This window comes from Rhizopus delemar, genomic scaffold, assembly GCF_000149305.1.
Source record: "Rhizopus delemar RA 99-880 supercont3.11 genomic scaffold, whole genome shotgun sequence".
NCBI classification, from domain to species: domain Eukaryota; kingdom Fungi; phylum Mucoromycota; class Mucoromycetes; order Mucorales; family Rhizopodaceae; genus Rhizopus; species Rhizopus delemar.
In genome coordinates, this window is record NW_027137837.1 from 574,431 (window position 1) to 588,721 (window position 14,291).

The 14,291-nt window shown below is 38.5% G+C and overlaps 9 protein-coding genes across 9 annotated transcripts; 4 read left to right on the forward strand and 5 right to left on the reverse strand.

The window, feature by feature from the left end:
- Positions 1-595: 595 nt before the first annotated feature.
- Positions 596-2,677, forward strand: RO3G_12898 (uncharacterized protein; the record flags this gene model as incomplete). Its single annotated transcript, XM_067667482.1, has 2 exons — positions 596-719; positions 771-2,677. The coding sequence occupies 2 exons, from the start codon at positions 596-598 to the stop codon at positions 2,675-2,677; spliced, it is 2,031 nt and encodes a 676-aa protein (XP_067523583.1).
- Positions 2,678-2,740: 63 nt separating this feature from the next.
- RO3G_12899 (uncharacterized protein) lies at positions 2,741-3,494 on the reverse strand (the record flags this gene model as incomplete). The annotated part of the gene is made up of 5 exons (XM_067667483.1): positions 2,741-2,769; positions 2,828-2,921; positions 2,981-3,073; positions 3,127-3,244; positions 3,301-3,494. 5 exons carry the CDS (start codon positions 3,492-3,494, stop codon positions 2,741-2,743), a joined length of 528 nt encoding a protein of 175 aa, XP_067523584.1.
- Positions 3,495-3,799: 305 nt separating this feature from the next.
- RO3G_12900 (uncharacterized protein) lies at positions 3,800-4,844 on the forward strand (the record flags this gene model as incomplete). Its single annotated transcript, XM_067667484.1, has 6 exons — positions 3,800-4,027; positions 4,092-4,170; positions 4,238-4,280; positions 4,333-4,589; positions 4,643-4,701; positions 4,788-4,844. 6 exons carry the CDS (start codon positions 3,800-3,802, stop codon positions 4,842-4,844), a joined length of 723 nt encoding a protein of 240 aa, XP_067523585.1.
- Positions 4,845-5,527: 683 nt separating this feature from the next.
- RO3G_12901 (uncharacterized protein) lies at positions 5,528-5,837 on the reverse strand (the record flags this gene model as incomplete). The annotated part of the gene is made up of 2 exons (XM_067667485.1): positions 5,528-5,739; positions 5,783-5,837. The coding sequence occupies 2 exons, from the start codon at positions 5,835-5,837 to the stop codon at positions 5,528-5,530; spliced, it is 267 nt and encodes an 88-aa protein (XP_067523586.1).
- Positions 5,838-7,577: 1,740 nt separating this feature from the next.
- Positions 7,578-8,232, forward strand: RO3G_12902 (uncharacterized protein; the record flags this gene model as incomplete). Its single annotated transcript, XM_067667486.1, has 3 exons — positions 7,578-7,729; positions 7,865-8,004; positions 8,060-8,232. The coding sequence occupies 3 exons, from the start codon at positions 7,578-7,580 to the stop codon at positions 8,230-8,232; spliced, it is 465 nt and encodes a 154-aa protein (XP_067523587.1).
- Positions 8,233-8,554: 322 nt separating this feature from the next.
- RO3G_12903 (uncharacterized protein) lies at positions 8,555-8,897 on the forward strand (the record flags this gene model as incomplete). Its single annotated transcript, XM_067667487.1, has 2 exons — positions 8,555-8,689; positions 8,889-8,897. The coding sequence occupies 2 exons, from the start codon at positions 8,555-8,557 to the stop codon at positions 8,895-8,897; spliced, it is 144 nt and encodes a 47-aa protein (XP_067523588.1).
- A 332-nt stretch (positions 8,898-9,229) lies between these two features.
- RO3G_12904 (uncharacterized protein) lies at positions 9,230-11,533 on the reverse strand (the record flags this gene model as incomplete). The annotated part of the gene is made up of 4 exons (XM_067667488.1): positions 9,230-9,651; positions 9,756-11,143; positions 11,197-11,345; positions 11,402-11,533. 4 exons carry the CDS (start codon positions 11,531-11,533, stop codon positions 9,230-9,232), a joined length of 2,091 nt encoding a protein of 696 aa, XP_067523589.1.
- Positions 11,534-12,906: 1,373 nt separating this feature from the next.
- On the reverse strand, positions 12,907-13,191 carry RO3G_12905 (uncharacterized protein; the record flags this gene model as incomplete). Its single annotated transcript, XM_067667489.1, has 1 exon — positions 12,907-13,191. The coding sequence occupies one exon, from the start codon at positions 13,189-13,191 to the stop codon at positions 12,907-12,909; it is 285 nt and encodes a 94-aa protein (XP_067523590.1).
- A 402-nt stretch (positions 13,192-13,593) lies between these two features.
- Positions 13,594-14,193, reverse strand: RO3G_12906 (uncharacterized protein; the record flags this gene model as incomplete). The annotated part of the gene is made up of 1 exon (XM_067667490.1): positions 13,594-14,193. The coding sequence occupies one exon, from the start codon at positions 14,191-14,193 to the stop codon at positions 13,594-13,596; it is 600 nt and encodes a 199-aa protein (XP_067523591.1).
- Between the last annotated feature and the right edge of the window lie 98 nt (positions 14,194-14,291).

Sequence of the window (14,291 nt, forward strand, 5' to 3'; positions counted from 1 at the left end):
CATAAAAAGTTGTTATGCTTTGTCATTGAAATGTCTATCAATTACACAAAACAATTTTGCTTATATTTACTTCCTCCTTGCTTGCAAAAGGAAATAATATTACTAGTGAAAAAAGAACGAGAAAAACATTAGTTTTTTATGTTTATTTCGTTATAATAAAGAGCTCGAGTCAGCTTAACATTGTTTAAACCACAAATAGGCTATCGGCCATGCAACATTAATAGTAAGAATAGAAGTTACAATGCACGTCGGCAGCTCAAAAGAGGCACGTTGTAAACAGGGTGTATCTGTTACACTCTAATCATCCGCATGGCGCCTGTCCTTTTTTTTTATTCAATTTTTCTTCTTTCACTCTTTCAATTATCTTTTCATTACCGTTCCTTTTTTTTATCATTTTTTTATCATGTCAGGAAACGCGCCCACACAGTCAATAGCAGAACTTATAACAGAATTCAACAGAACAACCGGAGACATACCACCATTAATTATAGGAGCATCAGTAACCCTTGTAAACAAACACATTTATGTATTTGGTGGAAGACTATTGTCAAATCGTCAGATATCAAATCGCTTGTATATTTTATCATTAGAAACAATGGTTTGGAAAATTGCTTTTCCTAACAACACACCCCCTATACCCCGTTATTTTCATTCAGCCAATGCGCAAAATGACACACACATCATATTCTACGGAGGCATGACCGTTAAGCAGCGAAACAGTAAAGTATCACCACCAATAAATGAATTAGCAACACTTGATGATTTAATAGTCTTAAATATCAAAACATTTACATGGGAATATCCCAACTTTAATGATCAAACATTACCTCCAAGTCGTTATGCTCATATCTCTACACTTGTCAATGACAGGTTGATCGTCGTAGGAGGACAGGACATTCATAACAACTACCTATCAGATATAAATATCTTTGATTGTAAAAAACGAGTCTGGTGTGAACCCATATCTTCTCAACAGTTTCAATATGGTGTTTATCGTTCGTCTATTGTAGGAGTCATTCCAACTCAATTGACACCTCCTTTTGCTCCAAATGTAGATCTGTTATCGGATCCATTCGATGAATCTGCAGTAATGCCCAAGGATACAGACATTGACATTCACATTTACTCAAATTACAGTACATCAGAAACTACTAGACAATTACACTCATGGAAATTGAATTCACGTAACGAATGCATTGAAGCCTCGAACCAAGAAGAACAAGTTGGTACAAGTACGATTGCTCCTCCTCCTCTTCGATTTCCATCTGCATTCATGTGTGGACAGCAATTCATCTTGGCTGGTCCATATATAAACGGACCAGTTCAACAGTTTCAAATATGGGCTCTTGATATGACTAGTTTTGTTTGGAGCAAGATCGAATCAGGACCTGGTCTTTCTCGAGGCTCCTGGCTGCGTGGTATGTTATGCGAAACATCAAATACATTTTTGGTATTTGGCCATCCGGGACGTATAATGCAAGATGATTACAAGAATCGTGTTCATTGTTTTGAATACTTGGCATGCGTTGATATTGAAGTTTTTGGTATCTATCGACCACCTCAACCTTCCTTCAGCACCATTGGTCAAAGCCTTGGACTGTCCATGCTGAAAGATTCACTCTTGGCTGACGTCAAGATAGTAACCACAGACAACCAAACTATATCTGCTAATTCTGCTGTTTTGGCTCAACGATGGCCCTTGGTTCGTTCTTTACTTGGACCTACTGCGACTCTTCAAGAACAATCAAAAATGCTAAATACTGATACACGCACACTGTCATTTCCTGATACACATATTGTTCTCATTGCATTTCTTCAATTCATCTATACTGACCACTTGGTCACTGCTCAGCAGCACCAACCTCAGATTCTTTCACGTTTACTGTTCTTGGGTGACCTTTTCAAGATTACTAGACTAAAGGAACTTGCTATACATGCCTTACATCAAATGCTCAACATGTCTACAGCAGCAATGATTTACGAATCCGCCTCATTATCTAATGCCACTTCATTACAAATCCGTGCTCTGCGTGTGTTGATCAACGCCAAAAAGATTATGCAACGAAAACAAAAGATGCAACAAGTGGCTGAAAACCCAATGTCTCAATCGGATACTACTCAAAATACACATGTGCATCATACTCGACTGTTGAGCAATGTTCAGAATGAACCAATCAATCCATATTCCACATCCAAGCCTTTGCAAAAACAAGATATACATGCTTCTTCTGTGCCTACTGTGAGCCAAACTGCCGTAGCACGAAATAGTAATGATAATACCCGGTATCTAAACAATGGCTCTCCATTCTCACCACCTCAAAGCGTTGTTAGCTTTTCCCAAAGATCGCTATCAGATAGATCAATGACAACAGACTCTCAATCATCGTACTCTGGAGCACCACTTACGCCTGTGAGTAGTAGGTCTTTGAAGTTGACAACGTTTTTGGGACGACAGCCATCCCAATTGCAAAACGTGTACAGCGATCAAGAGACTTCACCCATTTTAACTAAGGCACCATCACCCAAACTATCACATACTCAACAGCAACAATACACTGAAAATTTGATAAAAAATAGTAATAACAGTAAAACTCATTTTTGGAGGCATAATACCGTCAGTACAAAAAAGAAAACAAAGTTAGAAACTAGAACATTTGGCTTTTCATTAAATAAATAGAAAAGAGAAACAAAAAGGAACTGGTTTTCCTTTTTTTTTTTTTTTTTTTTTTTAATACTTCTTTTATTTTGCAACCTTAATTTGAAAAGTACCTATTTAAAGTATCTTTAATATTTTGTTAATAAATACATGCTTTTTCTGTATTGTTACATTGGGGTAAATTAGTGGTTTCTGCTGCAACTACGCTGGGAACACCTAAGCTTGCAAGTGCACCACGAATAATACCACATGGAAACCAAACATACTACATTCAAAGAAGAGAGTTTTGTATCATACTCAAGTAAACCCGTTTTGAAAACTTACTGGCATTGCTTTCTTTGCTGAATCAGCTCCTCCTACATCAGTTGACATTCGCATAAACCATCGAAAACCATTATCTTGCAATACATATACTCCCTATAAGATTATAAGTCGTTTTCCTTTTCTCTCTCTTCTCTTTCTTTATTTACTCTATGATTTGTTTTCAAATTGTCAATTTGCTTTTTAAACAAAATTAACCAAAGGTCCTTACAAATAAATTTTACAACATCTAAAGTGTCTATAAATCTAGGCTTGTCTTTAGCAAACCTGTATATAGTTAGAAGTTATAGACAGTTGACACCGAGAGGATGGAACAAGTCTACCTTTCTATCAATCTTTGACCAACCAAATATCCCAAGGTCTCAAGCTTAAGAAATATCGCGTCACCGTCCTCATCTAGTTCCTGTGTTGTTGTTTTGTAAATCGTGTCCACCATTTCCATTAAAAATAGGTCCATACATATTTCGCTCACAAATCGAGGTGATGCGGAATCGATATTTTCATCAATGTAGCTCATGATGGATAAAGAAGATTGAGGACAGTTTGGAATTACAGAAAAAAGAGAGCAACATTTACATCACGTGACTGAATAGCCCAATGGAAATAACACAACGCTTTGTGCAGCTCTTTCAATCATTTTGTAGACGGATTTATTGATATGCATTTACAAAGTTGATTATATCACAAAGAATCCAACCATGAATATGAAAAGAAAAGCCAAGAATAGGGTTAATTTTTGATTAAAACAAATTTATGCGTGTCTTTGGCCTTTTTTTTTTTCTTTCTTTCTTTTTCCTATTATTTTTATAATTATTCCTTGTCATGCTGTCAACCTCGCTTACACCTGAAGAAGAAGAACAGCTTCATAATCCTTTTCAAGATGAAGCTTCGATCGCTTTAATAGAGCCTGATATCGACTTGACAGGACAGTCCACCACAAAACCAGCTGAACCACCCAAGGTAGCTGTTGATGGCAACATTGGAACCAATGACCATAGTTCTTCATATATACCAACAGATACTTTGGATGAATCTGTTTCAGTTACCATTGTAAAGTCCAAAAATATATACTTAAGAATTCACCTCCAAAGCAAATGTCCTTAAATGTTTATAGATGCGTGATTTAAAGAAAGTTGTAAACAAATCGTTGCAAGTTCTTCATCCTAACGGTGACCGACAAGTGCTACGCGACTGTAAGTTAATCCCTTTGTCTTTACACCCGTATCATTTTTTTATTCACTTTCTTTTATATTAAATAAGGGGATTTATGGGGACCTTTAATCTTTTGCTTAATCTTGGCTATGTATGTATTCATATTTTGAAATCAAAAAAAAAAGCCAACCCTGCTTTTATAGAATTTTAAGTATTGAGGCACCAAAAGATCAAGCGATGCCTATTTTTACGGGTGTATTTGTGATCATTTGGGTGGGTGCGGCTATTGTGACAATCAATGCACAATTATTAGGAGGAGCAGTATCATTCTTTCAATCAGTGTGTGTGATAGGCTATTGTCTTTTTCCGATCGTTGTATCAGTTATTATTGCTGCATTTGTAAAGTTAATTTGGATTCGTTTGCCTATTGCTATCGTAACTTTTGCATGGTCAACCTATGGTAAATATGTTTGTAATAATCATCTATGTACATATATTCATATACTTCATTAGCTTCTGTTGGGTTTATGTCGGAAACTCAAGTACACCTTCAAAATAGACGAGCATTAGCAGTAAGTAAAAAAAAAAGGGAGGGAGGGAGGGAGGGAGTTTTGAACATGTTGCTTAGGCTATAAGCCAACTTTTTTTGTGTATGTAGGTATTCCCTCTATTCTTGTTTTATTTTGTCTTTGCATGGTTAGTCTTGATTTCATGAATAAACTGTATTTTTTTTTTATTTCAGGATTTATTCAGTGGGATCACTCTTTTGTCTAAAGTCTTTTTCGTGTAGTTTAGATTTTACGGTTTAGAATCATAGAAGAAGGTAATTTACCAGGTAATTGGGCTCCCATTTCAACTGCCTTCATGAGATGCAAAGCAACTCCGAATTGATCTGAATCCAAATAACTATCACTATCCCAATCTGCCAATCGCCAGATATGAGCAAGCGCATCATTAGGCAATCCACTATTTTCAAGCAAAGGCTTCACATTCGGGCCAGACACAAGACCATCCAGGGATGTAGGTTTTGGAAAATGGGTAGATAGCTGCTTTTATCCAGCTGACTGTGATCCCAAAAGAAAAAAGGTAATTGACCGTTCTTGATGATTTGTTCATCTGTACTTGGTTGGTCAAATGGATTCACTCTAGGTTTACCAAGCTCTGGATTATCCATAGGATATCGAGACATGAGTTTCGGATGATCCCTGCGAGTACCTCATCCACTTTTTCCAGCAAATCTTCCTTGATTGACTTGAGCTTGTCAATGTCATATAAAACTAAATTTTGTTTGAATCTCTCAGGATTGGGAAAGTCACCAGCGGGAATGTGATACTTGTTTTGGATCTTTATAAATTCTTGATCGAGGTCTTTGAATCAATTTTCTTGTTTTTTTTCTTTTTACCAAACATAGATAGCGTCTCCTTTTTTAAGATGACCAATGATAAAAGCATGTACTTTGGCAAGTCGAGTTCTTTTTACAACCTCGTTGACTTTGTGAATAGACGCATTTCTTCTCAACTCTTTCAAATCTACCAAGAGATCTTTGGATTCAGCCTCGATCAACTCGACAGTCTTCAAAGCAGCTGATCGGTTTCTCTGTCCAAAAGGAGCTAATATAAACCCGCATCACTTCAGGCGTTTGAACCACTTTACCAAGCGACCCCATCATAGCACCGTACATTCGCATGCGTTGCTGCTGACTGACCATGTTACTCTTGTTTAATACCACACGAATCTTTTTTTCTTGATCCCGTAAGTTGTGAATGGTCAATTTGAATCCATTGGAGATATCCAGTTTGTGAGAATCAAACATAAGTAAAATCAAATCCGCATGTTGAGAGAACCATTCAATGACTTGCGTAGTTATCACCTCGCTCTATACATTGCTTATCGCCTGCTAAAATTCCAGGTGTGTCAATGAGTGCCATGTTTTCTATTACAGATGAAGGTGTTTCGGAGACCTAGGCTGTAGATTTAATATGACTGGAGCGAGATATAGGAAATAAAATACCTGGAATCTTGACAAGAAGGCTTGCCCGAAATGATTTAGACCACGAAAAGGTAAATCTTGATTGACTGCAGCAGCATTACCAGGAATAACACGATCTTCGCCACCATTCATCAGAGCCAGAAACCGATCTGTTGTAGGTTCCACTCCGGTATGTTCACCGGGATACTTATTATCTAGCAGATGTCGAATGAATGTAGTTTTGCCCTTTAAAAACACATGCTATTATCAGCAAACATATGACAAAAGCAGACTTTACAGTTGAATATTGGTCAATCAACAACATCATTGGCTTTGCTTCGATATCCGAATCAGTTAAAGGTATAGAATGAAATCTTTTTTAACCATAAATAATAAATAAATAAGAGCATCTTTATTTTATCTTTAAAATTGTAAGTTAGTTCCAAAGGTTTTATCTAGGTTTTGTAAATTTTTTTACATCCTCAATGACTTGAATATACTCGTCGTCACCCCGACTTGTTGAAGAAGGGTGGGTTCGTGCTCCGGAAATACCTTTGCCTTTTGCACTTTTGTCCATTAAACCTTTCATTCGATTAGAATCTCGAAAGAGTCTAAAATGGAAAAGAAAGGCTAATTTAATTAAATCTCAAAAGGACGCAACACTAGTGCACAAACCCCGAAAATTTTCATCAGCAGTTTTTTTTTTTTTTCATTTAAATTTCAATAAAAATAAAAGGTCGGCGTCACCTCGCTGATAGTGTAAGGCAAGGGACACCTGTGGAAACCAAAGATAGCAAGCCAGAGCCTTAGTTTCCTGGTGGAAAAAATTAGATTAACAACGAGAGGGACAATGTCCCTCATTATAGTTGTTAAACTATAAAGAACAGATACTACACTTGATCTTAGCCAAAAGGCCTGAGAGGATAAGGAAAAAATCGATTTCTGTCTTTTGCTCGCCTTTTTATAGTTTTTTTGGTTAATGTCGAACCCGGGTCAACTGTGACTTTTATTTAAAATTTTTATTTTTAAGCAGATTTGATTGGACGACAGTATTTAAAATCAGAACAGATACCTTCGATAGCAATAACATGCGTTTATGCATAAAAGCCGCAGTATGATGAAGTGTAAACATCATTTGTGGTCGTTGCTTATTTCACAAAAGTAAGAAATTTATCGTTCTCTTCAACCGATGATACATATTGCTTGGAGAAAAAAATAAATACTTTGTAATACTCCTTTGCATAAATATGTAAAAAATGAATGTTTATTTTTGTGTACTTGAAATGACAGCAAAGTATCTGATTGGATGACTTTAGTGTGACTTGATTATTTTTAAGCCATCTACTTTTTTTTCAAAAGTAAAAAAAAAAAATCTGTTCAAATACAGGCAGTATTAACAACAAATTAGACAAAATAAAATGAGTACTGTAACAAGGTAATGATGAAAAGAAAAGAGTTTAAAAGTAAATTTGGTTTCTAATGAGCTTAAACAACAGCATTCCTAAACATTTCAAACCATCTCTTTCAAAATATTCTTCTTCCTTTGATAAAGAAACACTTGTTGACGATGATAAGGAGCTATGGTTAATCCGTGTTCCTGATAATGTAGGATATTCCCCGAAATACATAATGTAGAGAGAAATAAATAACTAAAAAGAATAGATTTCTGAGAAAGATATAGAGCAATTAAAATTAAAAGCTCCCACATCCACATCAACAAAGCTTGCTAAATTTGAAAAGAACAACAACAAATATGCTTTATATAGAGTGCCTACTGAACAGTTTAACTCTGTGGATGAGGACGATGAGGATAGTGAAAAGAGAGATCACGGCATTAGCGGACAGGAAATGCTTGGATTTGATTGCTTAGTGCCTTGTCGTGAAGAGAATGGCAAATTAGTAAAAAGTAAGCTGATCAACACAGATCTGGATTAATCCATGTTGACAAACTTCTCTTATAGTCAACAAGCCATTTGAACAGTATTTGATTTTGGATGAAATTGTCGATATTCCCGATTCAACTGCTTTGGCAGAAGCTATTCGCGATTCTCCCGTTTATAAAAGAGAACAACCTGAAGGCCTCAAGATGAGATTTATGCCTGCTGGTTATTATTCAAGTAATTCAACAACTTGATTCTTTCAATCCATCTAACACTACATAAAATAGATCACGAAGGTCCAGTCGAACAACAAAACAACAAGAGAGCTGCTGAGGCAGAAGAAGAAGGCAGTGAAAAGAAGAAGAGTAAAAAGGAAAAGAAGAAGAAAGAAAAGAAAGAAAAGAAATAAAAATACTATTTGGGATCCACGCCATCTTTTATCCTTTTTTTCCCTTTTTTTCTTTACTATCAATATTAACGTGAAAGACTCGAGCAATAAAAAAAAAAAGTCTTATGACTAGTGAATCAGAAAAGACTGCATTTGATTTCAAGTAGATAATCGCTGTAAAGGCTGATATGTCTGCAGATAGACAAAGACTTATCTATGCTGGACATATTTTGAAAGATAATGATACCTTATTGGATTGCAAAATCGCTAACGGGAGCACTGTGTATATGGCTAAAGGTGCACCAAAAGGTAACAAGAACAAGGTAAAATATATATATAAAAAAAAAAAAGAAAAGAAATTATGAAGCTGACTGTCTTATCACAAAGCTGGTACAGCCATGACAAGTACTTTTCTTGATATTAACAATAATATCATCGTAACGCCTACTACTACACAATCTATTCTTACCAATCTCTCTCCTGCTTTAGCCGGTACGCTAAGTAATCCTTTCGACGTGATAGGTGGTTTAGGTCCAGAAAGAACCAGTCAACTATTACCAACCTCCTTACACTTGTTTAACGAGTATCATCTGAAATACAGAATGCTACAGTGGATCCTTAGTTGCAGCAATATAGGGTGGCTCTTTTGGATGATCACAATAGTAGTACTACAGCATCTGCTGATTGTCGTTTGCCTTGAAGAATATGTCCAAGTTCAGTGACAGCAGATGAACGAAATGGGTTTTGAAGATACAGCCCCAGAACATGAGAGTTTTGCTAGCTGCCGATTCATATAACGTGAAAACTGCTGTGGACTTTTTTAGATGAGACTTTTTTTAAAAAAAGGGGGGAGGGAGGTTTATTCAACTTGTACGAAACAGATTGACTAATAAGCCTCTAAACTGTTGAAAGGTGTACTCGATTTCTTGCGGTGTATCCTCTGATGTGGAAGCGATTGTGTTTGTTGTAGAGGTAACCATACTGGGCATGTTGGTATTCGCAGTAAGATTGTGATAAATCGTGGATTGGTTCGGTAACAAGAATTCGATGCTTCTCATGCCCAGGTTACTTTCTTCATTCTGTATGACGCGTTTCCCACTTTGAGAGTTTTCAATCAGGTAGCCCTTCACGCATTTCATGACGACCTCACCGCGTTTTTGTATCCACTGTTGATAGTTGAGAGTGTGTTCAGGCTGGGTCAAGTATCTATCTGGTAATAAGAGTAAAGGAATAGATAAAGAGGATATGTCATATTGACTGGTCAATTTCAGGATATTTCTTAGGCCTAAAATAAGTGCATGCCTGTTGGATGTGTCAACGGTAGTGATCGCTGTCAAAAGAGAAAGGAAGATCGATCAGCATGAGTAGCCAGACTACATCTTTACTTACCTGAACTGTCCACAATCAGATGGAATACGACTTGAATATTTGGTAGGTTAGAATGCTTTGTGATAAAAAACGAGCCCTCTTGTAGCCCTTGCTTGTTATTTTCAAAATCCTGCTGGATGACGGATAACTGTGTTTCGATATCAGGAAAGTGAAACTCGGTAGATTGTTGACATCGCTCAAACAAGGCCTTGTTGCTTCCTTTGCCCGTCTTGTAGTGTCTCCAGCCATAGTCCGGAGATGGGTCTTGCTTGAGTTCGCCCAGCTCGACAAGGACGATCGTTGCACTGAGATTGCTTGTATATAACCTTGTCGCTGTCTCTGCTCGATAGGCCATCTCTCGGATGGGATCATAAGGAACCACTTGATCCGTCACCAGTAATCTCAGATTATGTGTGGATCTGACCTGTGCTGTACCCATCAAGATCGTAAAGGATTCAACCAGAGGAGGAGCATTTAAGCTTTTCGCCACATGATGCTTGTCTTCTTCAATACCAAGATTCTCCATCGCCTTGCCTAACCAACCTCCCAACTTACGTACCGAACTTAAATTTGTGTTTTCCATGACATGCTTTTGCTGCTGTAAGAATGAGATCGGTTTCCAAATTTTGCCTGCGGATGGCACTGCCTGTTGTTTGTTGTTGTTGTTGTTGTTGCTGTTGTTGCTATTCGTATTTAATAATGCAGATGTAGTCGAGAATCGTTGAAGTGAATGACGTTTGCCATTTTCTGTCAACAGACTGTTACTCCTCGAGCGAGGTACTTGAGTGATAGAACGACGAAAAGGGGCCGCTTGTTGCTGTTGCTGCGGTTGCTGCGGTTGCTGCTGCTGCTGCTGCTGCTGCTGCTGTTGTTGTTGTTGTTGTTGTTGAATGTGTGCATCTACCTTTGTTGGGTTTTCCAACAAGAGACCGATCGCTGCTTCCAAGGATTGATTGGAGAGCAGCAGAGCAGCTTCGGCTTGTTCTTTGGCAAACCCCATCTCTTGTATACTCTTCACACTCTCACTGCATTCACCTTCTGTCTTTTGACTCAATATGGAGCTCGCCCTCTTTTTAGGCACTGAAGAGCCACCACTGCTCACAGAACTCCTCTCTCCTTCAGGATGCTCCCAGCATTTGACACGACTAGCCGCGACCTCGACCAGCTCCTTACCGTCCAGTTTCTTTTCTACAATCAACGCATCTCTTTGCTCATCCGACATGTTGGCCAGTCTTGATTGATATTCACGATATAATTCAATGACGAATTCTCGATATTCTTCACGTTGTGTTTGCTGTGTTTGTAATAGATCAGATTGCCAAGTGGCCTGAAATAGTTCCATTTCTTCTACATGACGCGTAAAGATACTGGTCATATTGGCTGAACTATTTTCTATTTCATTTGCGTGTCTATTGTACAGAGAGATGAACGAGATGTTTACGAATAGGTTTATGGAGATTACCTTGCTTTGATGGTAGCAAGTCCGTGATCCCTTCCAGAATATAATTCATGAATGGCTAATGTATAGCTTTGTTCTAATTCTAATAAAGTATCAAAGATATTTGGTATTGGGCAGTGAATCAGTGTATGGTAAGCACGAGGAAATATATCCTAAATAAATAAATGAATATAGTTCGTACACAACTACTGTCTTTTTTTTTTTTTACTTCTTCTGGTTTATTATAATACTCCAAGGTGTTTGTTTGGTAAGCTTCTAAAAATAACTTTTTCTTTTCTGTTCTGTTTAAAGTACAAGTCTTTAGCTGATGCAAAACTTCTTTCTGACTCGTTTTTGCCATAGCTGACAAAAGTACTGAATAAAGTGAGACAGTCAAATAAGGAGGAAGGGTATATTGCTCAGTCAGATGGTGTGCATAATCTTTAATGTTTTGTCCTTTTTTGACGTCCAACTCGATTCTCTTGTTTTCAATAAGAATAGATGCCTGAAATGAGGTAATGGATTGCATTACAGCATAAAAAAAACTCAAATGCGCGCGCAAAAAAAAAAAAAAAAAAAAAAAAAAAAGAAGCGGGTGACACGATCTGACTAAAATAACGGGGGACGAGTAAAGAATGGCAAGTCCCTTGAGTGTGATGACAGTGTTTGAAACTTGGTTTGTAAATAAGATGTGTAAAAAGGCATCATTTGAGTAACCATCTTAAAACAGCAAGTGCCTTGATTAATACATCACTTTCCCCCCTCCTCCCCCCCCCTTTAAACTGTCTAGAACGTGAAGAATTCAAAACAAAAAGGGGATGATTTAAATCGACTGCAGAAATGAGATGAATTCAATCATACCTTTTTCCGTAGTCATCCCTCTCTGTTTTGATACTATGTGAATCACAGCGGAGAATAGGTTAGGATTGTTTTCTTCATCTCTGTTTCACTTTCACAACAAATACAAAACTTTTTACTGAAACGGATGGATAAAGACTGTAATAAAGATGAGGTCAAAGGGAAAGCAGGGGATGGATAACGACTAGAACCTCAGATAAAGGACTAAAGTATGGCTTGCTCGATCATACCATACAATCTTCTGTTGCGTTACTCGAGACATCCAGGATGACTGTCCTATTCCAGACAGAGAAAGCAACCCATTCTTGTTGAGGTTAACCTTGACATGAGAGACCCGACCCTATATTGAAAGCAGCTCCATAAGGGTCGGTCATTCAGACGGATGTGTCAAGAAGACTTCAAGTTCATCAGCATAGCTAAGGAGCTTTACTGGAGGAGGGGGACACGGTGTCAGTAGACTGAACTCTAGAGAAATGTACCGGTCGTACAGCTTGGTCACTTTGACGGAAGAGCACTGGTGCGATTGAAGCACCGCACAACCTAGGGTAAGACAAGGTCGTGCAAAGTACTTGCAGGTTGGACATCAGGGTTTGGCTCAGCCATGCACTGTCAGAGATCAGGCGACATGAGAAGAAACCTGGGTGACATGGGTTCATTCAATGAGGTAAATATCGATTCAGACAATTGGACGGCAGTTTGGTAAACAACTTTGCATCAAGAAGCGCAAGTGGACGCCAGTTTGACAGTAGCAGTGGATCACCCCTTTTTAAAAAAAGCAGAGCCATCCGGGATGGTTGCCAGGAAGACGAAAGTATACCCACAAGGGTGTACCAAAAGCAGCCATCGGAAAGGGGAACGGATATCTCCGAGAGAAGCTTATACACTTTGAATAGTATGCCATCCAAACCAGGGCGTTTTTCCAACTGGAGAGTGTTGAAGTAGATCCACCATGTCAGAGTCAGATGGAGCTAAAACCAGAACAGTAACCTGAGAGGGCGTAAGCTTGGCATCATTCGGAACACGCTCTAAGAGAGTGGAAATAGCATCTACCTCAGTGGAGTCTGGCATACACAAACCCTGGTCAACTGAATGGGTTTCCTGAAGGATATCCAATGTCTTTTGAAGAACAACACCTGTCGAGAAGCAACGGAGAGCTTCCATTGTCTGTTGAGTTTATCCTTCTTTAATCACTCGAAAAAAAAAAAAAAAGTTATTCTATTCGCTTTTCTCGTACCATCGAGTGGCTGAGCGCAATATGCAGTAACAAATCCCTCTCTGCGTCTATACGCTTCTCCACACCTTCTACTTCATACAAGACAGATTTATATTCAATTCTTTGTGCTGTCGAGAGAAGATGGCTTCGTTTTCGCTGTAAATCAACCAGGGTCCTCTTGTCTTTGCTTTGTGATCTCGACCCTAAGATTGTACTGTGGTCTTTAAAGGATTCCCACTGAGATTGCACCAAAGAGGGTTCTGCATGCATGCCCTCGAAGAAAGTGTGCACTGTACAGTAAAGGAATCGTACAAGGGGATTCATCCATCAAAAGAACGAAGATGGAAGTGTCAGGCTCTAGGACCTTCACAAGACAACAAAAGATCGAAAGTGAGAAGGCTGTGGTCAGTCCATGCGGTCGGGAGGCAACGGTTGAGAGCATGGGCGAGACGCAACTGGATTGACCGGTGGTCATAGATAGGATCGATGCATGAGCGGGAGACACCCTTGTTTAAAAGTAGGGATCCGTTCTGTAAAGTGATCGGTAAAAGGCTCTCGAAGCCAGAGGCAAGAGGGCAGTGAATTGCATAAAGTCCCATATTGAAATCGTCTACGAATAAGAGGAATTTTGCAGGTGTTTTTGGGAACAAAAGAGAACGAAAAGAAGGATCCACAGAAACGGAGACGATCAGCGGATTGAGATGAGGGGCATAAACGTTGATAACTTGACAAACGAGGTGATGATTGAGGCCACAAATTGAGGCACTGTTCATCAAGTGAACTGAGCATCGTCGTAAGGACCATGGAAGGATGGAGGCATAGAATTGCGCCGTGTCTTGAAAGCAAAGAACTGCAGTGAGGAAACCGAGAGGAGTGAAGTTGGTTTTGCTGTTCTGCAGACAAATGTATTTGTGTGAGGAAAGCCGAGGCTTCTTGTAGACATAATACATCGATATGTAAAATCGTGAGCGTAAGTGACTAATGAATGTCTTTTGCAATGGATCTGTCGGCTTCTTTAAAAATACTGCGAGTATTTAAAGAAGCAGTA